Source organism: Sphaerodactylus townsendi, linkage group LG09, assembly GCF_021028975.2.
Source record: "Sphaerodactylus townsendi isolate TG3544 linkage group LG09, MPM_Stown_v2.3, whole genome shotgun sequence".
In the NCBI taxonomy this organism is placed as follows: Eukaryota; Metazoa; Chordata; class Lepidosauria; order Squamata; family Sphaerodactylidae; genus Sphaerodactylus; species Sphaerodactylus townsendi.
Genome location: NC_059433.1, coordinates 52,130,039 through 52,155,125, shown reverse-complemented (window position 1 = coordinate 52,155,125; position 25,087 = coordinate 52,130,039). Strand labels below are relative to the sequence as shown.

The 25,087-nt window shown below is 40.7% G+C and overlaps 1 protein-coding gene across 2 annotated transcripts in view; it reads left to right on the top strand.

The window, feature by feature from the left end:
- Positions 1-25,087, top strand: part of PRKDC (protein kinase, DNA-activated, catalytic subunit) — a 98,330-nt gene that overhangs the window by 59,072 nt on the left and 14,171 nt on the right. Inside the window, exons 57-77 of one of the 2 annotated variants that reach the window (XM_048507588.1) lie at positions 2,860-3,070; positions 4,413-4,602; positions 4,871-5,086; positions 5,417-5,529; positions 6,031-6,162; positions 7,042-7,221; positions 7,465-7,676; positions 8,820-8,958; positions 10,133-10,321; positions 11,407-11,631; positions 12,373-12,481; positions 13,429-13,540; positions 14,126-14,315; positions 16,107-16,281; positions 16,401-16,591; positions 18,394-18,574; positions 20,250-20,410; positions 20,897-21,108; positions 21,741-21,828; positions 22,245-22,388; positions 23,794-23,998. In XM_048507588.1, coding sequence (XP_048363545.1) covers positions 2,860-3,070; positions 4,413-4,602; positions 4,871-5,086; positions 5,417-5,529; positions 6,031-6,162; positions 7,042-7,221; positions 7,465-7,676; positions 8,820-8,958; positions 10,133-10,321; positions 11,407-11,631; positions 12,373-12,481; positions 13,429-13,540; positions 14,126-14,315; positions 16,107-16,281; positions 16,401-16,591; positions 18,394-18,574; positions 20,250-20,410; positions 20,897-21,108; positions 21,741-21,828; positions 22,245-22,388; positions 23,794-23,998 — 3,575 coding nt within the window. Of the gene's footprint in view, positions 1-2,859; positions 3,071-4,412; positions 4,603-4,870; positions 5,087-5,416; positions 5,530-6,030; positions 6,163-7,041; positions 7,222-7,464; positions 7,677-8,819; positions 8,959-10,132; positions 10,322-11,406; positions 11,632-12,372; positions 12,482-13,428; positions 13,541-14,125; positions 14,316-16,106; positions 16,282-16,397; positions 16,592-18,393; positions 18,575-20,249; positions 20,411-20,896; positions 21,109-21,740; positions 21,829-22,244; positions 22,389-23,793; positions 23,999-25,087 lie in introns of both variants that reach the window. The other variant, XM_048507586.1, reaches the window with a different exon arrangement.

Sequence of the window (25,087 nt, the reverse complement as noted above, 5' to 3'; positions counted from 1 at the left end):
GCAAAAAAAAAAAGAGGGGGGTGGCATAAGACAGCTTGATAAAAATCCTGGAGTGGTAGATGGTCAGTTCCCATTTGAGCTGGGGTCTGAGTCTTTCTGCAAGTGCTGCAGATCCTGGTGACAGATGCGAGCAAGGCTAAGTAGGGAGCTCATTGCAGAAACCAGGTAGTGCAGGGGCATTGGTTGAAGGTGGGAAAATCCTTCAGTTTACACTGGTTGGTGCTGTGAGCTGCCAGGGAGGGCCTGCTTGTTTCTAAACATCTCCTCAGAGGTTGTCATGTTCCATTAAGAATGACAACATGACAGCAAAAGTTCATATAAACTGACAAAGAGGCACCAGAGCGATGGCACTCCTTCGGGAAACTCTCCTACTGTTCAGTTGGGCGCAACAAAATCTTGCACACCTGCAAGCAGATCAAGTATGGGGAGTGTACAACACCATGACAGATTGGTTCAGTTGATTGAGCCTTGACCCGGGGGAGCTGGCCAAACCTTCCAAGCAATAGCAAGACATTTTGGGATTCCTACACTGGTGCTGTTTACCACCACAAAGAGCAGACAGGTCCTAAGATAGTATCAAAGGACCAAGCGATCTTGGCAGGAAGGTCAGGTCGCCCTTCGTCAACTATGACTGAAAGGCCTCCCTTACACCTTCCCTCCCGCTTCCTTGATCAGAGGTCTTCTGAGGAAAGTTAGAGAAAACTGAATATGGGTCATTATGATTGCTCCATTTGATCCCAAAGGGTCTGGTTCTCAGACCTTGTAAGCCTGATAGCATGGATCTTAAATGCTGGGTCCTAATTCAGTTGGAGTTTCTCAAAGAGATTGTGGACATCATGCTGCAATCTTGCAGACAGACCATCAGGAAAATTCATGCTTGTACTGCGATGACTTTCAGGTCCTGGACCAGGGAAAAATTAGGTAAGCTCCAAAAGATGTTGTTGACCTTGGTTTAGTGGTTGCCTTTTAGATTCAAAACCAAATACTTAAAAGAAAGGTAAGTTGCAGCTTTGATGTCTGTGCCGGGTGAAAGACCTGAGGATCAGCTATTGAAACACAGACTGAAAAAAAAGGTTTACAAGGGTGTGACCCAGATTAATCCACCTGTAGCACACAGGTCTCCCTTTTGGAGTCAGGCTAAGGTGCTGAAGGTGCACTCATAGGTCCTCCCTTTGAACCTTGGAGAAGGCATCTGTCAAGCACCTCTCTTGAAAGTTAACATTCGTTATTGTCATCACATCAGCCAGACATGTGGCCTCTCTTCATCAGAAAGGAGATGTGCATCCAGAGGAATGCAGTAATATTGAAGACAAATCTGTCCTTTGCTCCAAGGTGGGACCCCCCCCCCCCCCCCCCCCCCCGGCTTCCATTTATAACAGACTTTAGCACCACCATCCTGCCCAGGCCCAGCCATCCTAGGAAGATGAATGGCAAAAGTTGGATTTAAGAAGGGGGCTCAAGAGATGGATCAAGGTTTCTGAGACCTGTAGAAAATCTGATGCTCTCTTTGTGTTGTTTGGGCCCAATAGATTGGGGTTGAAGGCCTCTAAAAGTTCCATCATGAGGGGGTTAAATCTTTACATCCACCTGGCTTATAGCTCCCTAGGTTCACAGGTTACAGATCCAGTAGTGGGGCTTTTGACCAGGACGATCCTTTCCAAGTCAGTGATCCTTTCCTACAGAGCCTAAATTGTCAAGGTGTGTAGAGTAGTCACCTGGTCATCCCTCTTAACACTTGTTTGCCACTATCCCCTGGACAAATGCAGATCAGCTGAAGTGGCCTTCAGCAGATGTGTCCTGCAACAAGTGTTCCAGAAGCAGGACTAAGGTGGAACATTGGTTCTGATTCTAACAGAAAAGTATTCCCTCCCTAGTTAAAGCTTTGGTATATAACCAGCCTGCATGACTGTAGCCCCACTGAAAGAGAAAGACATTGTGGACTTATCATGAAGGTGTCTTTTCTTCAATGGGACGAAGTCATCCAGAACCCACCCCAAAGTACAATTATGATGTGGTGGAAAGGATGCAACTTAACTTAAGCTTGGAAAACTGCAGGAGTTTGGGATGTCTGGAAGGGCTCAGCCCTTGCAAAAATTTGAATAAAGGAGGTATGACCTAACCAGAGGCATAGCTGGCCCAGAGTGCGCCTGATGCGCACTCTGGCTTTTTCGTGACCCCAGCGACTCACCCATCATTACTTCACTTGCTTTAGGTTCTGTTGAGGCCAGTCTTGGGAACTACATTTCAGGGTATCCTGGGAAATGTAGTTCTGACCCAGAACTGAGGAGGCTGGAGGCCTGTTCTGGTCAGAACTACATTTCCCAGGGGCATCTAGGAAATGTGGATTCCACCAGAGGCTGAGAGAACCTGTTCTCCAGCCTGCTCGGTTTCCTAAAGTAAGTGGGGGGGGGGGCGGGGGGGGGAAAGGTGCTGGGGGAATTTTGTGCCCCCCATGTGACCCAAATCTGTGCGCCCAGTGTGTGGCGCACCCCCCATCCCCTGGGAGCTTCACCACTGGACCTAACCACCCTGGATGACTTTCCCAGTGCACCCTCAAAGTAATGTTGGACAAGTGAGGAAAAATTCGGGGGCGGGCGGGTTGAATACAAATTTTCTATTTCTAATACTGCAAATATTCAGAGTAATTTTTTTACTCTGAAAAATGTTATAGAATTTGGATTGTATAAACATTGTTAAGAAATAAGATAGGAATCAAGATTGTTTAAATAGATTGAAGAAGGACTTTTCATTTGCTATTGTATTTTTAGTGTTAGGTTCAGCTGTCCAGTTATCATAAGAATTCTTTGTTTGTTTTCAGACAAGCATGTTTATGTTCTGCCTTGTTTTTTTCTTTCACAGATTAATTGTTAGGAATTTTTGGGGTGATGAAACTCGGTTACCAGGAAACACTATTGATCGTATGTTGACTTTGTTAAGTTCTTTATACTCCACCAAAATTGAAACTCAGTACTTGAGTTTAGCCACAAATTTCCTGCTTGAAATGACCAGCAAGAGCCCAGATTATTCCAGGAAAATGTTTGAATATCCACTGTCTGAATGCAAATTTCAGGTAAATTTATGAAACATACTCCATTTTTATCTGTCTTAACATAGTAGTAAAATTCTAGTATTACTCCCATTCAGTCTGTTTCATTATTATATGACATATTTGTTAACTATTTTAGAAGTATTTCTGAAAGTTCACTGACGTCCATCTTTGACTATATTTTAAAATCAATAAGTTAGTCTTAATTTAAAACATTAGTAAAAGGGAGGTTTAGTCCCATGCAGTTTGGCTAATACTACTTGATATGATAGTGTTTCACATAGGTATCAAGTTCTTAGTCTTTGTAATATTATGTTTCCTAAATTCCTTATAAAATATTGATGCTAAAAGTGAGAGACTGAAGCTTTTAATATGTTATCTCTAGTTTTATAGTGATTTCTATAACGACTTTAATAGTTTTCCTGTTTTGATTAATTTTTGTGCTGCTGTAGGCATTTCAATTGAAAATCAGGATGGAAATTGAGCAACAGTAATTTAGTGGAAAAGCTGAAAGGGGGGGGGATTTCGATGGTATGCACTAATTTAAGAAGAAAATGTCGAGTCGGGACATATAACTAGGTTCTTTTCTTAGCACAGTTCCTGTATGAACAACTCCTGTGTTAGATCCGGCCAGGTTTTCTGCTGGTGAAAAAAGGAGGGCACCCCCATTGACCACCTAAAGGCCATATGGGACCTGCATGGATAAAAGCCACATAAAATCAGAGCTATAATAAGGAGGAAAATCTGATGAGGTTGAGCAAAAAAGTTGGCTGGATCCAACCTCCTGTCCTAAATATTACCTAAGTAAAATACTTCAGTTGTTTTACTAATAACGTTATGTGCAGTCCAATTCTGTATTCATTCATTCACGTGTTGAGACCCAATCCAAAAGGGGGGGAGGGTCAAAACAGCTTCTAAGAGCAGTGGAGGGCCTTCCTGAAGTCTGTGCCCCATTCACTGGTATCTGTGTACCCCACAGCTCCTCAGCAGTGAAAACTGCAAGCTATCATGGAGCTATGCTGGGGGGAGGGGGGCAGGGGTGGAACCAACTTCCATTGACTTCCACCCAAGCTCTGAAACCAGGAATGCTGCCTGGAACTTTTGGGTGGCCAAAAGGGCGGCATATGGCGGCCTGGGGATTTTTCTTTGTTGCTGCCTACCCATGCAACCTGAAAGCCCTCTGGACGCAGTGCAGTTGTGATGCCTTCCCTAGCCACCACAGCCCTGTTGATTGGACTGCCCATCCCCTGAGGACTTGCTCAGAAGCAAGTGTGTTTACAGCTGTGGCATTACTTTTATTTCTGTGTGCTAAAACAACAGTAGTGGCAGAGAGAATTTCTGTAACTTGTATCCCCCCCCCCCCCAGGAATTTGCTGTTGACTCAAATTGGCGTTACCGTAGTACTGTCCTTACTCCTATGTTTGTGGAAACTCAAGATTCCCAGAGCACCAGCAGGCGTCGACCATCAGGAAGTTCTCTTTTGACTCATGGATCCATGGGTGGCCAACTAAGGGCTACGCAGCAACAGTATGAATTTACACCCACACAAAATATTGGTAAGTGTCTATATAGGATGGATTTTGAAGCTCTAATGTTCGATGAGGAGCTATCTATAGAATTCTTGCTTCCACATTCATGTTTTTATGTATACTTTTAAAACATATCAGATTCAAAGTAAGCTGCTCAGTGTTCATATTGAATTTGCTTCTGATATAGTCAGTTTTTGGTTATAACTGGACTATACACAGTAGAACAGTACATTGGGGAATGGGATCAAGCCATTTTTATGCATATTACCTAATTAATTCTTTCTGTTTATTGCAGGTGGGAGGAGCTCTTTTAACTGGCTAATAGGAAACAGTGTTGACACCTTTGCAGACTATACAATTCCTTCATCTTCTGAATCCTTGTCTTCATCCATGTTGCTCATCCACAAGCGGCCTGACAGGTCACACAGAGCTACTTTCAAACCACTGAGTCCCAGTTTTGGGGGGAAAAGACTGGGCTTGCCAGGAGATGAAGTGGATAGTGGAACTAAAGGTGTGTGTCTTCCCCTCCTCCCATATTTTTGTTAGAAGGTGTGGGGTTTTTTTGGACAGGGGGTTGTTTAAGCAAGTTGTATAAGAAACTGCACACATATCTTAGTCAAAGGATCTATCACTATTTCAAAACTTAAGCCACTATGTTAGGAAAGTTCTTTGAAATACCTTGGATTTTTCTCAATCTCATTTTATCTTAAATGGTGTTAGAGGGACAGCTTCTACCTTGGATTTTAATTTGCAAGGGTTTTTGTGTAAATCAAGAGAATGTATATTTGGTTTCCTGCGTTGATATTTGAAGAATAATTTTCTTCTTGCATGTATGTGTTAGGTATAGATGAGCGAGCAGCAATTCTGAGATTGCGGAGACGATTCTTAAAGGACCAAGAAAAGCTCAGTCTGATTTATGCACGGAAAAATGTTGCTGAACTGAAACAAGAAAAGGTTTGTTTGCTTTTGCTGAATAGATCATAGAGGGGGACACTTAGCTTGCATTGCAGATTGGGTTTAGGAGTAGATCTACGGAGTCCCTTTGTAGTAACAGTTCATCTTTGCTATCTAGCTGAGAAGATTGTGTGGCTGATAGATTTAGAGACCCTATAAGCAGATTAATAGGAAAAAAGCTGGCTGACTTGGATGAGAACAGTTTCTGGGTTGTCTGAGTATCATGGCTACCATTATTTCTGTCTTCAGTGACTGTGGGATAAACCCTGCAAATGTCCAATGTTTTAGAGGTGCTGCTGAATTTTCCAGGATTGCTGAATTTTCTTTTTTCTTTTTTTGGAACTACAAAGGCATTTAGACTATTTAGGGCAGAACAGGGTAAGGAATGTACTTCTAAGAATACCCTCCTGTGACTTGCAGTTAGTGATAACTTCTACAAGCTGGCCTAAGTAAAATCCATATTCAAGCTGTTAGTTATTGTAAACTTTGCAATTGTTTCAGGATTTGAAAACTGAGCTGAAAATCAAGCATGATGCTCAGGTCACTCTGTATAGGAGATACAGGCAAGGGGATCTCCCTGACATCCAGATCGAATATAGCAGTCTCATCACTCCTCTGCAAGGCTTAGCACAGGTATGCAGTACCTTGTTTTAAATTAACAATTACAGTTTTTACAATACGTGTTTTATAAACCTGTTCCAGAATACATTTAGCATCTGAACTGTTTTGACTTCTTATTTGAATGATGTACAGGTTTCTTTGTCACCCCGATTAAGGTGTGAAATCTAGCATTTACCCCTCTTAAATAAATACTACAACATACGTGTTTTTGCTTATTATATGACATCTTTAATTTGTTTATTGCAAACTAACGTGGTTGCTGCTTCCCAATGTTGTGGTACTGGCTGTATTAGCCTTTTTGAAAGGCTATTTCATGGTGTACTGCCTCTAAGATGTTTAACTTTGCAGCACTGTGTTATGGGCTGCCCTTTCCTTTCCTCCCCACAGCTGCTATGAAAATGGCAAAGACATGACGCAGTGGGCAAGTCTTACAACTCAGGTTCTAGTGAGTTGTTTCTTTGGAAAGCCTTTGCTACAAGACAGTTTCTATGCCAGGAAACTTGATAATCCATTGCAGAAATTGGGAGTTTCCTTCCAGACATATAAATTACATTTGGATCACTTTTTTGCCAGCATGTTGCAGCCAACTTATAACAACTCCATAGGATTTTCCAGGCAAGAGACAGAGGTGATTTGCCATTGCCTACCTCTGAATAGTAGTCCTGGACTTTCTCAGTGGTGTCCCATCCATGTACTGTTCAAGGGTAACCCAGTTTAGCATCTGATATGTGACAAGATCAGGCTAGCCTGGGCTGTCCAGGTCAGGGCTTGGATCACCTGTAATGTATTGCAAATACAGAAAACTCCAATTTCTCTGTTTTGTGAAAATGCCAGTTCAATGCCGTTGTAAACATTTGTCCTGAGACTGCCTATTTCTGTTATTGGTCATAGAGAGACTCTACACTGGCTAAACAGCTCTTCAGCAGTTTGTTCGCTGGAATTTTGGAAGAAATGAAAAAATCCAAACCTCAGGCGGAGAAGAATAGCACCATCCAGCAGCTGATGCAGGACTTCAATTACTTCCTTACCACATCTGTGTTGTATTTCCCACCATTTATCGCCTGCATCCAGGTAGAAAAAGTTTTCACTTTGAAAGGCAGAAGGACCAGTGTAGACTCTGGAAAACAGTCATGGTTTTGTATTTGGAATGGGGTCCATACTAGTACCTGGTTTCTGAATTGAGGATGAGGAGTGTAGTTAACTATGGTTAGCAGTCCTATTGTCCTTGACATGATGGAGAGGAGTGGGCCTATTGCATACTATTCTGTTGCAAGAAAGCAATTCCAATAAGTAATTATAGGTTTTGTGCAATAGGAGATGAGCTATCAGCACACAGAGCTGCTAGACCTGAACCCTTCCAGTGTGAGTACTAGCTGCTTAGCAAGTTTACAGCACCCTGTGGGCATCCTTCTTCTTGAGCAAGCTTTAGTTCATCTTCCTCATGAAGAGGAGGAACCACCTGCTAAAAAGATGCGTGGAAAGACCAAGCTTTCTCCTGATGTAATCCGATGGATTGAACTAGCCAAGTAAGTTCTTAATTGTTTGTTTTCTGTTCTAGTCTAGAGATGCTGAAGGTGTCTGAATAGATGCTGACTGATGAGAAAGAGATTTTGGCACCATAGTGGATGGCTTAGTGAAATTGTCAGCTCAGTACGCAGCAACAGGGACAAAGACAAGTTCTATGCTGAGGTTCATTAGGAAAGGATTGAAAAGAAAATGGTCAGCATTCTAATGCCCTGGGTATTGATCTATAGTGTGCCTTAATCTGACATAATGTAGTATTGGTTACCACATCTCAATTAGGATATTACAGGCCTAGGAAACAGCAGCCAAAATTAATGAAGAGTTAGCACTCCTTCCCTATGCAGAAAGGCTAGTTTGGGGCTTTTATCATTTGGAAACAAGATTACCAAGGGGAAACTTGAGTGTAGTTTATGAAATTATGCATAGTATAAAGAAACTACAGAGCACTTTCCCTCCAGCAACCACAGCGCTAGAACTTTGTGGTATCCAATGGAGTTGATGGAGGAGTTGATTCAGGGCACGCCCCCAAAAAGTGTGTCCCTGCAGAACTTGTAGAATTCACTGTCCCTTGATGCATTGATGGATATTACTTTAGATGATGTTGGAAGAAGTAGAAAAAAAATTAAGAGTTCTATTAGGTTCCATTTTATTTATGATAGCAGTCATGTAAAACCTCGAATTTAGAGGCCAAATACATTTGAATGCTAGGATTCTAGACTTGATAGACCATTGTTCTGATCTTGTTTGGCTGCTCCTTTGTTTTAAGAGTAAGTCAGAGTTGATCGTTGTTAAACTGCTGTGATGGACAGGTTAGGTTCCACCTCTCCCTAAGAAAGACCGGTGGGAGCTGATGGGATATTGGTGAGGGGCTGACAGTTAATAGCCGTTTAGATAGAAGATGTAGTTGAGTAAAGGAGCTCTAAGCTCAACACTGGCATGTTGCAAAGAGCAGCCTAAAGCTGACTGGGAGAAAGTCAATTTGTAACAAAGAATCCGCATTGCCTGATTAATTTGCCTGATGTTACGTTTAAGCCAAAAATAAAATTTAACTTCTTTTTTGTGATTGTGGAAATCATATTAGAAGTTAGGATAGCAATGTGTTCTTGGTAAATTCTAATTTGTCTTAAATTATGTTCATTTCCTAGGCTTTATCGATCTATTGGAGATTATGATGTCCTTCGGGGTATTTTTAGTGGAAAAATCGGTACTAAAGAAATCACTCAAAAGGCTATATTAGCAGAAGCAAACAGTGATTATGCTGAGGCATCTAAACAGTATGATGCGGTACATTTTATGCTTTAGAAAACATGTTATTTTCATGTGCATGAATCAAAAAAGTCGTAATTACTCAGACTCAGTGTCAATTTTTTAGAAAGCTCTCTGAATCACAGTTTTCTCTTTTTGACTAGGGTAACATCTTACAGCCCCATCCAGAAGGGACCAGTGGGTGGGGACAGCGCCGTTCTGGTGCTGCCCTGCCCCCTTCAAAGGGCTTTCCTGAGGCGTGGGAAGCCCAAAAAATTTTAAAAAGAAAAAAAGCCCCACGATTCCCTCATGGGGGAGAATAGAGAGATGCCCCAGAAAACATGGCATATCTTCACCGGCAGCTACTTGAGTGCAGCATTTTTTGCTGGCGGTCCAGGCCATCAGCTTCTGAGTCGGGTGCCTGCCGCCAGACAGGTACCTGCTCCATGCAGTTCCTTGCCACTGGGGCAGCTACCCACTCTGCCAGCACATTTGCCCATACACTGGAGAGGTGGGCACCTGCACCAGCACTGGCTTTAGAGGGGTTTCTCCTCTCCCAGATCGGGATGCCTGTGACTACAGGAAATGAAAAACATGGAACGTACATAGGAAAGTTGACTTTAATGAAGTTCTGTGTTGTCTTGCCATTTCATGCCCTTTAGTTATCCATCAGTGCCATCCAAAGCAGAGTCAACCTTTGTTAGCCCTTTGACTTCAATGGGTTTAGAAGGCTGTTGAGGATTGCAGAATAAGGCAGGAGGAGTTTGGATTTATATCCCCCCTTTCTCTCCTGTAGGAGACTCAAAGGGGCTTACAATCTCCTTGCCCTTTCCCCCTCACAACAAACACCCTGTAGGGTGGGTGGGGCTGAGAGAGCTCCGAAAGCTGTGACTATCCCAAGGTCACCCAGCTGGCATTTGTGGGAGTGCACAGGTTAATCTGAATTCCCCAGATAAGCCCCCACAGCTCAGGTGGCAGAGCTGGGAATCAAACTTGGTCCCTCCAGATAAGAGTGCACCTGCACTTAGCCACTACGCCACTTGAGGAGTTACTGGAGGAATTGCTTTGAGCCTCTTTGTATGTAGACAGATGGAATATAAACACTTTATAAAATAGTAAAAAATATCTTGAAGTCTTTGTGTGGTCTGCGAATTAAAGTGTACTTTGTGCTACTCATTTGTCACTAATATATTATTCACCTTTGTCCCTGTAGGCACTTTCCAAACAAGACTGGTCTGATGAGGAACCAACGGAAGCAGAAAAGGATTTTTGGGAATTTGCTTCTCTTGAATGTTACAACCATCTGACAGAATGGAAGTCTTTGGAATATTGTTCCACTATTAACATCGATGATAAACAGCCACCAGACCTAAATAAAACTTGGAGCAATCCATTTTTTCAGGTTTGGAAATACATATACAGTTTCTTGTTTTAAACAACTGTGTTTGTTTATTGTACCAGAGTGTTTGAGTGAATATTTTAGATGCTGTTCGTGTGTTAAGCCAAAGTGCAGACTATGCAGGATATATTCAGTCTGTCTTGCAGCACTCACATTAGTTCTCTCTTAGGGCAAACTGCAGCTATCTAGAAAACAGGATAGGAAGTTAAGTACCCCTTCCACTCATAGCAAATTGGTTGCATTTGAGTTAATATGGAAAAACCAAGAGTTCAATTACAGATTGATTTCAGCTGCTGAATTCTCAGAAAAGCTTTCAACCCAGTGTTAGAGATGTAAAATCTCCAAACATGCTGAACCCACCCACCCCCCAAATTCTCTCTCCTGGAAAGAAAGGACATTTAGGGGAAAATGAAATATGTTCAGAACTTATTTTCCTATCAAACCCAAACTTATTTTGCTCCTGTAACAATATAAGATGCATCATTTACAACCTAGTTAACGTATAAAATGGTACTTTGGCATATTTTTTAATTTAAAAGTTGAAGTGCCTTAGTTTTTAACAAGGAAGACTGAAAATATACCAGATACTAAAGTGGGAGAGCTTCAGGTTGCTACATTGTATATTATTTTACACATTCCTAAAGAAGGGAAACATTTCATATGACTTTTTTCAGTTTTCCCCAAAGTTTCCCATTTTTTCTAATGAAAAAAATGGGAATCTTTTTCAAGTGATACGCTTTGAGAGAATAAGACCTTGTTTTAAAATGTACTGCATTTGTTTTGAGAGAAAAAATATATCACAGACATTTTTTTCAAAATACTTTTTTGGGTCAGTTTTTTTAGTCAGTGCTTCTCCAAATTTTCTCCAAATTTTCAGTTTTTAAATTTTTTTTCTCAGACCTTTACACCTGTACTTAATATTAGTCTCTGGCTAAAACTAAAAGCAACTTGACTGGAACTGCATGTTGTCTGAAAACCTTAGTTAAACATCAGTCTCATAGATCAGGGCAGCAGGTTCTATATATGACTTGCATATGGCTGCAAGCCAAAAGCAGAATTCACTTTCACCCCTCTATCCTCACTTGTAGGAAACCTATCTGCCATACATAATTCGCAGCAAGCTAAAACTGCTCCTTCATGGTGGTGATGATCAGTCCTTATTGACATTTATTGATGACGCTATGAAGACAGAACAGAAGAAAGCTTTGATAGAAATGTACTACAGTCAAGAGCTGAGTCTTCTCTACATTTTGCAGGATGATTTTGATAGAGCTAAATACTACATCAGTAATGCCACACAGGTGTTCATGCAGGTAACATTCAAGTAAATCTGGTGCAGATCTCTAAAATCAGTGCAGCTATTTCAAGTTGATATTAGATTTTCTTGCATCCTAAGGAGTCTCTTTTAATATTGCTGTAACATCAAATCGAGGTTTTAAGAGTGGTATTAGAGATTACCCGCTAGTACTCCGGTGCGCGGTGGGACCAGAAGCATGTTGGGCAAGTAATCTCATCCCGACATGCTTCCAGTTCCACTGCATGCCAAGAGAAGCAGCATGTTGGGGCAAAAAATCTTCTCCAGACGCGCTTCCTCTTTGTGGCCGCCAGGAGAGGAGGCATGCCAGGACAAGATTTCTTTTCCTGACACACTTCCTCTTGACCCACACATGCTTCTTACTTTCATGCCAGAGCAGAACAAGTGTGGGAAACAACCTGCAGCAGGTAATCGACCAATGGATACTGATTTTGTTGTCATCAGTCTTCCTAGTTGGCCAAGTGTTCCTTATACAAACTCATAACGTGTGCTGCAGAATTTGCATGACTTTTCAGTAGCAGCAAATGAATGTCTTAAGAAGTATTGTGTGGATTTTTCTGCCTCGAAGGATTATGACATGGTGAAGTGGGGCATGCTCAACTTCTGTGAGCATGAAAAGGGTAGATGAGGTTGCTCTTTAAAATTCTGATTCTTTGAGATTGTCTAGCTAAGTCAGTGGGGAAAACATAGCACACAGGATAATGCATTGTATAGCAAAACAAATTATGTTTTCACACAGAACTATTCCAGTATTGATTCACTGTTACACCAGAGTCAACTTATCAAGCTGCAATCAATTCAGACTTTAATTGAAATACAGAATTTTGTCAACTTTATGAACAGATCTAGTAAGTTTATCTTTCTTTCTTGATGACATGCTCTTACGTGTATTTAGTAGACAATTACAGTTGAATTGTAAGCTTATAACAAATTTAGGTCCAGATCTGATTTAATCCAGCAGTATTTCTCAAACAGGAATGGTGTCTCAGCTAAAACAGGCTGGGTTCTATCTTTTCTTGGTGGTTGCTGTTCCTGCTGTCTGCTTTTTTATTAGGAGCATCAGTGGCGTAGTGGCTAAGAGCAGGTGCACTCTGATCTGGAGGAACCGGGTTTGATTCCCAGCTCTGCCGCTTGAGTTGTGGAGGTTTATCTGGGGAATTCAGATTAGCCTGTGCACTCCCACACACGCCAGCTGGGTGACCTTGGGCTAGTCACAGCTTCTCCGAGCTCTCTCAGCCCCACCTACCTCACAGGGTGTTTGTTGTGAGGGGGGAAGGGCAAGGAGATTGTCAGCCCCTTTGAGTCTCCTATGGGAGAGAAAAGGGGGGATATAAATCCAAACTCTTCTAGTTGCTGCTGATCCAGAGAAGGAGACTAGAATGTTTTGAGATGTTTTTGTTTAAAGAAGGAATCTCTACCCTATGGCCTTCCAGATGTTCATGGACTACAATTCCCATCAGCCCTGCTAGCACGGTCAATTGGCAGAGCTGATGGGAATCATAGTTCATGAACTTCTGGAGGGCCATAGGTTGGAGACCCCTGGTTTAAAGCAACAGCTCCCCCCCCCTTGCATCAGAAGCACTTTTTTTGTTAAGCAGGAAACTGACCGAAACAAGTTCTAGTGATCCATAGAACTGATTTTAAAATTATGCATTCTTCCCACCAGCCAGAACCATTGCATACCAAATATAGAAGTAAAATCTGGTACTATCTGTGCTAGTTCCTCAGGATTTTAACTTCTTGCCCTGTCTTATCTTGCAGTGGACCTGATTTTTAATTTCTTTTTTAAACAAAGGTAATCTAACTTCTCAGGCTTCTCTGAAGAGACTTATCAGTATTTGGATGAACAGATATCCAGATTCCAAAAAGGATCCTATGAACATTTGGGATGATATCATTACAAATAGGTAAGTATATGCTCAGTTAACTGTAATTATTATTTAGCTAAGCAGAGGCGTACCAGGCGAAAATGGGTCCGGGGCATGACTGGCATCCCATGCCGACCCCCCGTCCCTGCCCAGCTCCTTGTGCCCCCCTCCCAGCGCCCCACTTGCAGCAGCCAGCGGGGAGGGCAGGGCTCGACAATGGGCAGCCCAGGAAGCAGGAAGATAGGCAGTTGCATTGTTAGATTATGAAGTGATAAAATGTTTGCTAAAGGAGGATGAAGAACTAGTAGAGAGACAATTATCAGTTGTCACTTTTACACATTCTGGAAGTACAACTGACCTAGAAAGTGTCTGAAAAACTGAGAGAGGTGAAGTTCCAGGGCTTACAGACCACTGCACCCAAGACCAAAATATTTAGATCCTGTTACACTATGACAAATTTGGGGCTTTTAAATTAAGAAAAATGATGGGGCGAGGGGGGAATGATAGAAATAGAATAAATATTCTGAACTAGCTTTCCCTACAGAGAAGTGTGGTAAGGAATGAAATTACCTCTGCATTGACAGTTATATTTCTATACACATTTGTGTTTTTATTTTTGTGTAGATGTTTCTTTCTTAACAAAATTCAGGAGCGACTTCCTAATACCCACTTAGAAGACAGCATGGAAGTAGATGGAGGAGGAGATGCTAATTACAATTTAGAAATGGACAATGAGAAGGAAGACACAAATTCCATGATTAGAAACTGCAAATTTACCATGAAAATGAAGATGATAGACAGTGCCAGGAAACAGGTGACTGTCCTGTTATTGGCTCTTAAGCTGTCACAAAAAAATCATAGAAAGTACATTTGGATAAGACCTCTTAGAATGGCATATGACTAATTATTTCCTCATGGTATATTTTAAGTGTTTTGAGACATCCAGTCTTATAATGGCCATCAAATTTAGAACACTATGTAGGCATTTTTGAAGAACAAAGTTTTAATACATTAATTTGTACTTCAGCTGTGAGCTTTGAAATTTGCATTTTTATTTGCATTTTCTTACTCTATGTGGATTTTTAAGCTGCTGCTTGAAGTGCCTTACCAGAGAACATTGTGGTTGATCCTTCTTAGGTATGTTATGAATCAGAATGATGTGAGGTATGGAATGGAGGATAATTTAATGGCTGGAGTTTCCTTCCTGTTATAGGTTGGGAGATTGAGATGTCTCTCTCTTGATTTCTGTATTTATCAGTTTATCTATTTATTTATTTATTATTTGATTTATAATCCATACCCTCTTCTCAACAGAGGAATGGAGGCAGTTCACAGCATACACAAACATAGCATTAAAACTTGAATAGATAATAAAACCAATTCATACAAACAAATGCAAAGAAACAAGTTCTGATTAAAATTCAACCAGCCATTGCTCTGGAACAAAACTGGATAGCTATCCAGCTCACCCATTCTGTTCGTTGATTAAATGCTCCGCATTAAAGTCTTAATAGAAATATAGAGTCCTAATAGATCCCCCAGGGTGCGAACCTACTCAGGGAGCTGGTTCCAGAGGGCAGGGGTAGCCACTAAGAAGGCCTTTACCCTAGTGAATTATAAATGGGCTTTTCTCAAACCAGGCACCCACAGTAGGCCTCATGATGAAGACCAAAGATTTAAATGAGATTCAAATCTGGTCTGGCTCTATGGTCTGGTGAATTTTGTTAACCTCTTCCATTCTTTCAGCGGTGGCAAAGTTAATTATTTAAATATATAAATGTCTTGTTGGTTTCAGAGGCACTTGGCAAGTACTTTTGAGGAGCAAGTTTTAACTTATTCTCAGCTTTAAGTAGTAGTTCAATTAATCTAACCACCAGCCTAGTGCAGTGGTTAGAGTATTGGACCAGAATCTGGGAGGACCAAGTTAGATCCCCCACTGTGTCACTGAAGCTCACTGGGTGATCTTGTACCGATCCCACGCTCTCAGCCTAACCTACCTCACAAGCATCTTGCGAGTATAATGTGTGTCCCCATTGGAGAGAAAGGCAGGGTACAAACAAAGTAACTAAATTAAATAATGATAATAACGTCAGTATCCTATACGTAGTATTTTCATTTCTTGGGCTGACCAAAAAAACATTATTTCTAAATGTCTGATTAATTGAAAAATTATAACCTGCAAAATCATTGGCTGGTATGTCTTCCTCCTATGAAAATAAAAGTGATTGTGACTTGCCAGCAAGCAGCTACTCTTTGAGCCATATATTTTAAAATGTATTTATTTGGATTAGATCCAACCAACTTTTCTGCTGGAGAAAAGAAAGGAAGGATTGCCTTTGACTACCCAAAAAAGCTATGCTGAGTATCATGGGACCACCAGGTGCAGAAACCATGTGGGATGGGAGCTGTCGTAAGGAATGAAATTGTGTAATTCTGGGTAGAAAAGTTGGCTGGATCCAATCCTTTGCTCTTTTACAACCTTTGTTTACACAGTACAAATTACAGGGATCCTACTACTATTTATTCTTTCTACACTTTGTCCCCATGCCACTTTTTTTGTTAGTAATGTTATTGAGTTTTTTTAATTTTTGTCTATTTAATGCAGAACAGCTTCTCAGTAGCCATGAAACTTCTTAAGGATCTGCACAGAGATTCTAAGACTAGAGAAGAGTGGCTGGTGAGATGGAACCACAGCTATTGCCGCTTCAGTCACAGTCGCAGCCGGAGCCAGAGTAGTCCTGAACAAATACTTACTGTACTCAAAACAATTTCATTGTTAGGTAATGTGTTTTGTGTAGGTTTCCTCTGATGCATAATGTAATTGTGCTGCATTCAAAGAGATTTTTCTTTTGCATATACGATATTTGTGTCAGAATGCCAATTTTATTTGGTCTAGCAGATGAATCAAAGACTGACACCCTGAGCAAGGACATGCTAACCTTCCGGAACCAAAATCTGCTCCTGGGTACCACTTTCCAAATTATGGCCAATGCCCTTTCCAAGGATCCAAGATGCCTTGAGCAGATTGAAGAAGAAAAAGCAAAAAAAGTCTTATCACTTTCAGGAGAAAGGCCTGATAATATTGAAAAGGTGAGAAGTTGTTCCATATGCCTGTGGTGGTCAGGAAGGTCCCCTCAGGTATAAAACAGACTAGAGGGGGAAGGGCACTTTTGTAAAAGGAATCAGGAGTATAGTCTGCACCACTGTTCATGTTATGTATTATCTGTTTATTGTACACACTATCCTGCTTTTACTGCATTGTTTGCATATTGGGAAAGGGAGTGAGTGTATTTCATGTTAATGCTATGATGAAAATGTTTTTTGCTCATTCTCCAGCTAAATGTCAAGGGAGTAAGGTTAGATAGGGGAAAAACTTCAAGATGATAGTAGTTAAACACTTCCTCAATTAGTTGAGAAGCTTCACAGAACTTTTGTCAGGCAAGGCAAAGATTGCAAGGTTTTCTTCAGAAAGTGTTGATACCAAGAGACTGTCAGTTCAGTTGGCAAGATCCACCTTGGAAAGGCTGTTATTTTATAATAATTAGAACTATTCTAGAATGCCCTCTAGGAGCCAGCAGAGAAGAAGGATTTCTTTCTGAATTCCTATTATGTAGCTGTATATTTCTTTTAAAAATGTATGTGCTGCTGCTCCAGAGACCTGCTTGAAGAGGTGCCTTACAATGAAATCATAAAAACAACATAAAGATTATTTAAAAGCCGTACAAGCAAGCCAAAGCATAAAATAGAAAACCACAGCCTAAAAAAGATATTAATAAAACAGCCCCTAGAAGCAGGCCATTGAAACAGTTAAAAAAAAAAGATGGAACTTTTTAGACAGAATTCTGAGTTTAAAAATATGTCACCATATGAGAGAAAGGTGTCCATATTAGAGCCAGGCGTCCTCAAGGGAGAGGACATTCCTGAGACAAGGCACCATCACTTTTTTAAAAAAATGTCTTATTTCTGGTTCCTGTCCACTTTACCTCCTAATGTGGGACACAGAAGATTATTTTAACTGACATGCTGTATCCAGGCAGTGGCCACTGGTCCCTTACAGCCTAAAAGGTAAGGACCAACACTTTGAATTGTGCCCAGAAACAAACAGGTAGCCAAGCAGATCTTTCAGTGCTGGGGTGGTTCTGTCTCTGTTTCTCACTCCTGACAAAGCCTCAATGGCACATTTTGACGAAGTTGAAGTTTACAGCCAGTTTTCAAAGGCAGCTCCATGTAAAGTGTTTTCCGTGTTCCTCATGGCTTCTGGATGGCACTAAATTTAATATTTGCCCAAAAAAGACCAAAAAAAAGACCCACTACAAATTACCAAAATAAATATATATCAAAAATGAAACTGTAATAATATACATTTCAAAACAAGATAAAAGTTTTCCAGTTTCCCCTTAAATGGGATAAAATATTAATTCCGTTCTGACAGTAGTTTCCCACAGTGGCCAGTTTAGGAGCTCAAAGCATGATATAAATCCCTGTCCTCTTTTTTGAGGTCAGGCATTTGTGCTGGAAATATAATTCTTCTGATTCTGAAGACAGCTAAAAATACATTCTTAGCAAATAGTTGTTTACATATGTATTCTCCATGCTCTGAATAGTTTTTTGCAGTCATGAAGAACAGAAGCTGGCAGTAACAGGAGTGAGAGCACCCTTTTCAAGTGGGGGAATCTCACCCCCCCCCCCAATCTCTTCTCACTCTTACTCCAGCCAGTTTCTATTTCTCTAGATACTTTCCATAATTAACACTTTTCTTCCCAACCTTTGTGTGCCTTGGTGGCTGCAGTATCTTGTATTTATGCTTAGGAAACCATACACTAGACAAGTATCCTTTGCAACATGAACACTCTCTTAAATGTTTCCCTTGTATATTTTGTCTACAACTGCAGGTTATTGCAGGCTTGAACGCAAGGGCTTACTGGTGTTTCAGCAGTGCAGTGAAGAAGGCTGAAGAAGAGGTACAGTCCCTGTCTGTTGACAATGTGGACACAGGCAGCATCATTGACGCTTATATGACATTAGCAAATTTCTGTGACACTCATCTTCGGAAGAAAGAAGAAGGCTCAGCAGGTGAGTAAAAAAATGAGCTATTCAATCCAATTTTTAACTGTGCAGACGATAGATGGGGAAGCATATATATTTAAGACCAAAGTTATGCATTACTCTTCCTTTGTTTTGACACCTCCATGTCAGTTTTATGTGGTGGAAATGGTGACACGTGAGGTTGGCTTTCACGATTCTCTGGCATGCTCAGTACAAGTTTTCACTATGTTCATGGTACAAGTAAAATACTACATGCAAAACTGACATAGTAAAATCAACTCATGAAACTTTTACCTTGTGGAAAATTAACATGCAATTCCATGTCATTACAGCATCAAAATAAATCCCCAAGTATTTATAAGAGTAGACTTGTTCAAACTCCACTTCTTGCAACTGCCAAGGACATCCTGTCTTCCTGGGGTCTCCAAACAGCAGTATTTTAGATTTATTTTGATTTATGCTAAGCTGCTACATTTCAAAAGCCCTGCCTTGTCAGATATCCAACGACCAAGATTACTCTCATGGGTGATATGAATTCAAGACTTGGTACTAGTAATGTGGATTTTCTTTCAAATCTGGGTTTGGAGAAGGTTTCATCTTCTCTAAACTGTGTAATAATAGATTACCTTTGTGCAGGAGCATCAGTGTCACTGATACTTATTTGCTGGCTTTAACAGCAGCATTTAATTTGGAAATCTTAAATGACTACCAGGAAATAATGTCATCTGATCAGATTGCTAACCTGTAACACTTGGATTAAAAGTATGCTCCAGTTTTCACCAAGTTGATGGGCCATCGTATTGTAGGTACAGTGGATGGAACTCCTATTTTTCTGACCAAGCTAGAAAATTGATGAATCAGGAAAGCATAAATCACATGAAAAGAGAAATAATCAATCATACAATAGGACAAAACTTTGGCAAGTTATTGGCTAAATTACTGGGAGAATTTCAAACCCCATTTCAGTGTATGCATGAAGTGCTCTTTGTGCATGCACATGGACCTTGTTCCTCCCTTCTTTGCTTTCGCTTTGAAAATTTGGCTAGAAATACACTCTACATATCTCTAGGTAAACAACTGTAGGAGCATGAAATAGAATACTAGTTAGTTTCCCCCTGAAAAATTAGGATTATTCACCAAGGTTTAATCAAGGTTTAAAATCCTGGCTTGTTGGGGGTGGGGGTGGGGCGCTGACTAACTCTTGCTGGCCTGTGCACCAGTATTCAAAACTCATTTGTGACCAGAGTTAGTTTCTAGCTGATATTGCCTATGGGGAGGAGTGAGGCATACATGCAGGCATGTTAGAAAGCTGAGATTGGACACATGTTGGTTTTAAAGTGATGTCCTACTGGAGCCATCGCTACAGTTAAAGAAATTGGTAATGCCTTTCTATATAATATGCTTCTGGTTGTACATTCTGGATGCCACAAACCATGGAAATTGAATTTGCTTAATGTAACCTTATTGGGCTTTTTAGGTTTCATGTTGGCCATTGATGAGTTATTCTCTCAAGGGTAAAAGGGTGATGATACTCATGTGAGCAAAATGCTCAAGCTGTGGACCCCCTCAGTGACATCCCCTGCAATCCACAGATATAAAGCACTTCTATACACTTTCAAATGTAATGGATAAAGTTAGCATTTACTAACATTACAAATTAGGATATTGTATTGGGGAGTTTTGTTTGTTTGTTTCTTGTCAGATATAAACGCTGTGGATTTGCAGATGTTCCCTGCCATTGTAGTGGAGAAAGTAATCAAAGCTTTAAAACTGGATTCAAAAGAAGCCAGGCTAAAATTTCCCAGACTGCTGCAAATTGTAGAGAAATATCCAACAGAGACATTGGGCCTCATGGCACAGGAGGTAAGGCTTTTCATCTTCTTGGACAGGCAGGTAAAAGGGCAGGTCATAACAGATGTGACTGGGTGAATACTAGAGGAATTATAACTTTTACTTGGAAGGGGGTTTGGTTTGGTTTGGTAAGTCCCCTATTTTCCCCTGAATAGGATCATTTTTTAATCTAAGCAGTGTAAGGATATGGTGGCCATCAAAAGAGTATAGCATCTATTCTTGCTTCTTCGCTCTTTTCCAACCAGCATTTTAACAACTGAAGAGTTAAACCCCTTGCTTCAATTGCTGCTCGAGTTCTGTTCCACAGATGAAGCATAGAGTGCACAAAATATGCACAGTGGAGTATTCTTCACCTTTATTTCAATGGATCTTAGAAAGATGCAACATTGCCCATTTAACATTTGATATCCAGATACAATTTTTGGTTCAAAAGCTGGAATTGCATCTGCATGTTTGGGGTTTTGCTTATATTGACATATATTGTGGTGTATATTGTAGATTTCCTCAGTTCCCTGTTGGCAGTTCATTGGATGGATCGGCCAGCTGATGGCAATGCTTGATAAGGAGGAAGCATTAGCTGTGCAGTATACAGTGGAAGAAATTGCCAACAGTTACCCACAGGCGATAGTGTATCCCTTCATGATCAGCAGTGAAAGCTTTTCTTTCCAAGACACTATAATTGGCCATAACAATCAGGAGTTTGTAGCAAGGTAATATAAATTTAACACATGTATATCCTGCCTCTCCTATCATTTTTGGTCACAAAAACAGTAATCTCAGAAGATCATTGGAATTGTGTAATGGTGTACATTGTGGACCCTGATTGAGTAGAAAGCGGGCAGGAAACTGTTTTTATTAAAGCAGTGGACTACAAATCTTTTATCCATTGACTTATAAAAATGCTCTACTTTCTTTTTGTTAGCCAGTTCAAAAGCACGACTGGTCTGTTTTGAGCTAGTCATGTTCAGCTGCTGCCAGTTTATACTAAATGTGGCCATATTGCTCAAAATAGGGGCTGGCAGTGGCTTTGTGAAAACCCCTCAATCCAAATAACAAGCAACTGAATATGAACAACCCATTGTGCAAAATAACCTTCTTATAATTGCTTTCAGGTAGCCTCTGTATTTCTATAAATGAGGCCTTCAACAGGCTTTTAATGGAGGCTGCCTTAACATGTGAGTGTTGGTCTTGCTGTGATTTTGTTTTTAAAAAGCCTTTCTGGTGTCTAATGGAGATGATGTATTTCAGCACATTATTTATAAAGCAAGTAAAAAAAGCTTCTGTGGCAGCCTTCCTTTTCCTCTCCCAATGATGACTCCTGTATTATCCATTTGTTGAACAGGGTGAAAAGCAAATTGGACAGAGGAGGAGAGGTGCAAGAGTTTGTCCAGGCTCTAGAGCAGCTTTCCAATCCTGTCATGCTGTTCAAGGTACAGAATCAAATGTTGAATATGATGGGCTGCTCTGAAAGCTGATACTTAACCTTTATACATCAGAGCCAGCATGCTGCAGTGGTTGTCTTAACTACAACAGAGGAGGCTGGGTTCAAATAACTGCTATGCCAGGAAGCTCCTTGGCTAACCTCAGGCCTGATGCACACATTCAGCATCTAACCTCCCCTATTGAGGTGTTATGATAAAATTAGTAGAGTGGACCATGACCTCCCTGGAGGAAGGGTGAAACGGGGAGAAATAGTTGACTGTTTATTTATTTGCTTTACATGTTCAGGGCGCCTTTCGTGCATCTTCTCTAACTTCTTTCAGCCTTCCCCTTGTAGCTAATTTAAGTCTTTGCTTTATGAATGCAGGAAGGGAAAAGCATTTTTAATTACATTCTGTATTCACAGGACTGGATGGATGATATAAAAAACGAACTAGGGAAAACTAAAAGAAATAAAAATGACATTCAGAAATCGTATGACAGAATGTACCAGAATTTGGGAAATTCAGAGGCTCCAGGCATCAGCTCATTCCGAAGAAAATTTATTGAGGTGCGTATGGATATCTTGTTTCAGAAGCTGAATATCACAGATCTAGGTAGGAAACAGAGATCCTGAATTGAATGATTAAATGGGTTCTGAATCTGTCTTTTCCATAACTAATAAGGTTCAGAAAAATATGTTGTGATTTGGTGTCCTGACAAGTGACCATCTTTCATAGCATTGCAGTACATAAATGCTAGCTTTATAAACCTTACTTATTTTCATTTACAGTCCACCTTTCTCACTAGGACTCAAGGCAGATTACAACTGTGATTAGAAATGTTCAGTCAATCAGTAAGCGGATTATAAAGTATAATAACATGATTAGTCCATCAGTAAGCAGATTCAGTTGTTTGATAACATTAGACTCTAACAGCAAAGCTTCCCAGTGAGACAAAATAAGGCAGTTGAGCTAGGATTATAGAGCAGGGGACAAGAAAACAAGAATGCCGCATGCCACCGTATTCGTTTAAGCCAACAAAACAATCAGTGCAGTAAAAACTATCCTAATAAGGCACTTCCTGAGATGCTCCCTGTACATGAATGCCCTCCTGAAAATGCTGTTTTGCACATTTTATGAAGTGACAGCAGCATGCAGACCTTCCTCTCAGTCAGACCATTCCTTAAAGTGGCAGCCACCACAGAGAATGCCTGTCAACAAGCAGTAGCCAGCTTTACCTGTTTGCAGGACTTTAGGGAGAATTGCAGTTTGGACCTTTGAAGCTACATATACTAAAATTGGTAGAATTAAAAACAACTGGCCCAGCTTTAGCTCACTGATGCTACTGTAGTAGTCTGGGGTAAATTGACCATAATTGACAACAGGAAAAGTCCTGCTGGACTGGTGTCCTATGGGACCACCTCTCATTAGAGCCCTCTGGTATAAAAGTCGAATAAACAAACAAACAAATAAATTAGCCCCACCCACTTCCAGCAAGTTGTGGCCCCACCAATCTAGGCTAGTCTTTCCTCCATGGTGGGTGGAGATGTGGCAGATGAGCGGTAGGGCCCTTTCCAGGGCCATTTTGGTTTCCCAGTTTGCCTCTGCTAGCAGTGGATACTTTTTGCTACAGGTTGTTATGCTGTGAGCTGCCACTTGCACAACGCTACTGAGCTGCTGGAAAGAATAAGGGCTTACTCCATTCCCTTCCGTAAGCCATATGCAAGCTTGTGTTATTTATACTTTCTGATAAGAGCAGTGGTTATATCAGGTAGTTATTTTAGCTGGCCTATTAGATTTTCTATAACTATACTGATGTATCAACATAATTTCATATACCATATAAAACTGTATGTTGATTTTTGTCAGTTGGCCAAAGATGGCACTGTGCTCATTCAAGTGATTCACTAGTCAAAACATTTTTTTGCCTATTGTTACATTAACTCCTTCATTGTAAATCAATTTCTGCCTTAGAAATTTGGGAAGGAATTTGACATTCATTTTGGAAAAGGAGGTTCCAAACTGCTAGATATGAAAGCCAGTGGATTTAACACCATTGCAGATCCTCTCCTCCTGAAAATGAAGGAATATCAGCAAGAACCTGGGAATCTGAAAGAGTGCTCCCCTTGGATGAGTGAGTTCAAACCAGAGTTCTTGAGGCATGAGCTAGAAATTCCTGGTAAGTTATGCCTACTAGTTCATAAATAACAGAATAACTACTACTTTGATTATTATTTGCAATATCTGTTCATATGTACAAATTTTGTAGATCCTCATTTGCTACTCTTACTACAGAATGAGATTTGTTATCTGACATATTTTCGTTCTGTGATCGTTAATAGATGAATGTTGGATGTTTTAAAATTATATAGGAAAGATGTTTAAGGAGGGAGGGAGGATTTTCATATACAAGTTTTCAATTTTTCAACTAAGTTAGGGAGATAAGGTTATAATATAGTTAAATATGCATTAACCTTGCTATTTTTTAGAAATGAAATTTGGTTTACAGTACTTACTAAGATCTTAAACCTTTCTGGTTTTGATATCAAGGAAAAGTTTATTTTATTATGGATAACTTCAACAATGGGTGATGAGCTCAAAGTCCAAATAGTTATTCATTGTTTTTTACCTATGTTGTCTTGGTAGCAGAGGCGTAGCTGGGCCAAACTGTGCCTGGTGCGCAGTCTATATCCCCCCCCCCCGTGGCGCCCCCCCTTCCCACACTTGCCTTAGTTCCTTTCCATTTCCTAGAACTTTTTCAGGCTGAAAAAAAGGCCTATTCGCAGTTCAGGCTTAAAAACGGCCTGATGGGAACTATACTTCCCAGGAGACCTTGTGAGCCCCTTAGACCGTTTTTAGCCTGTACTGTTGTAGGAAAAGGAAAGGAACTAAGGCAAGCATAGGAAGGGGAGTGGGGTGGGCGCCGCAAGGGGGTGCCACGGGGGGAAGGGGGAGGTGCCTGGGGCAATTTTCCACGCCCCCAGGTGTGCGCCCGGTGCACAGCGCACCCCCATCCCCTTGTAGCTCCGCCACTGCTTTGTAGTGTAGCCTGACTATTATGTACTTATTAGTTTTGTTGTAGTTGTTATTTAAAAAATAGAAAAAATCAATAGTTTTTCTCATTTTGGTGAATTCTCTTCCCCTCTGGTTTTACTCAGTGTAAAAGTGCAGTCGCTGAAGTGAATGAAGATGTTTGACACATTTTATCTGAAATATATTTTAAAAGTCAATATATGAAGGATCTGGAAGAAGCATAAGCATAAGCATT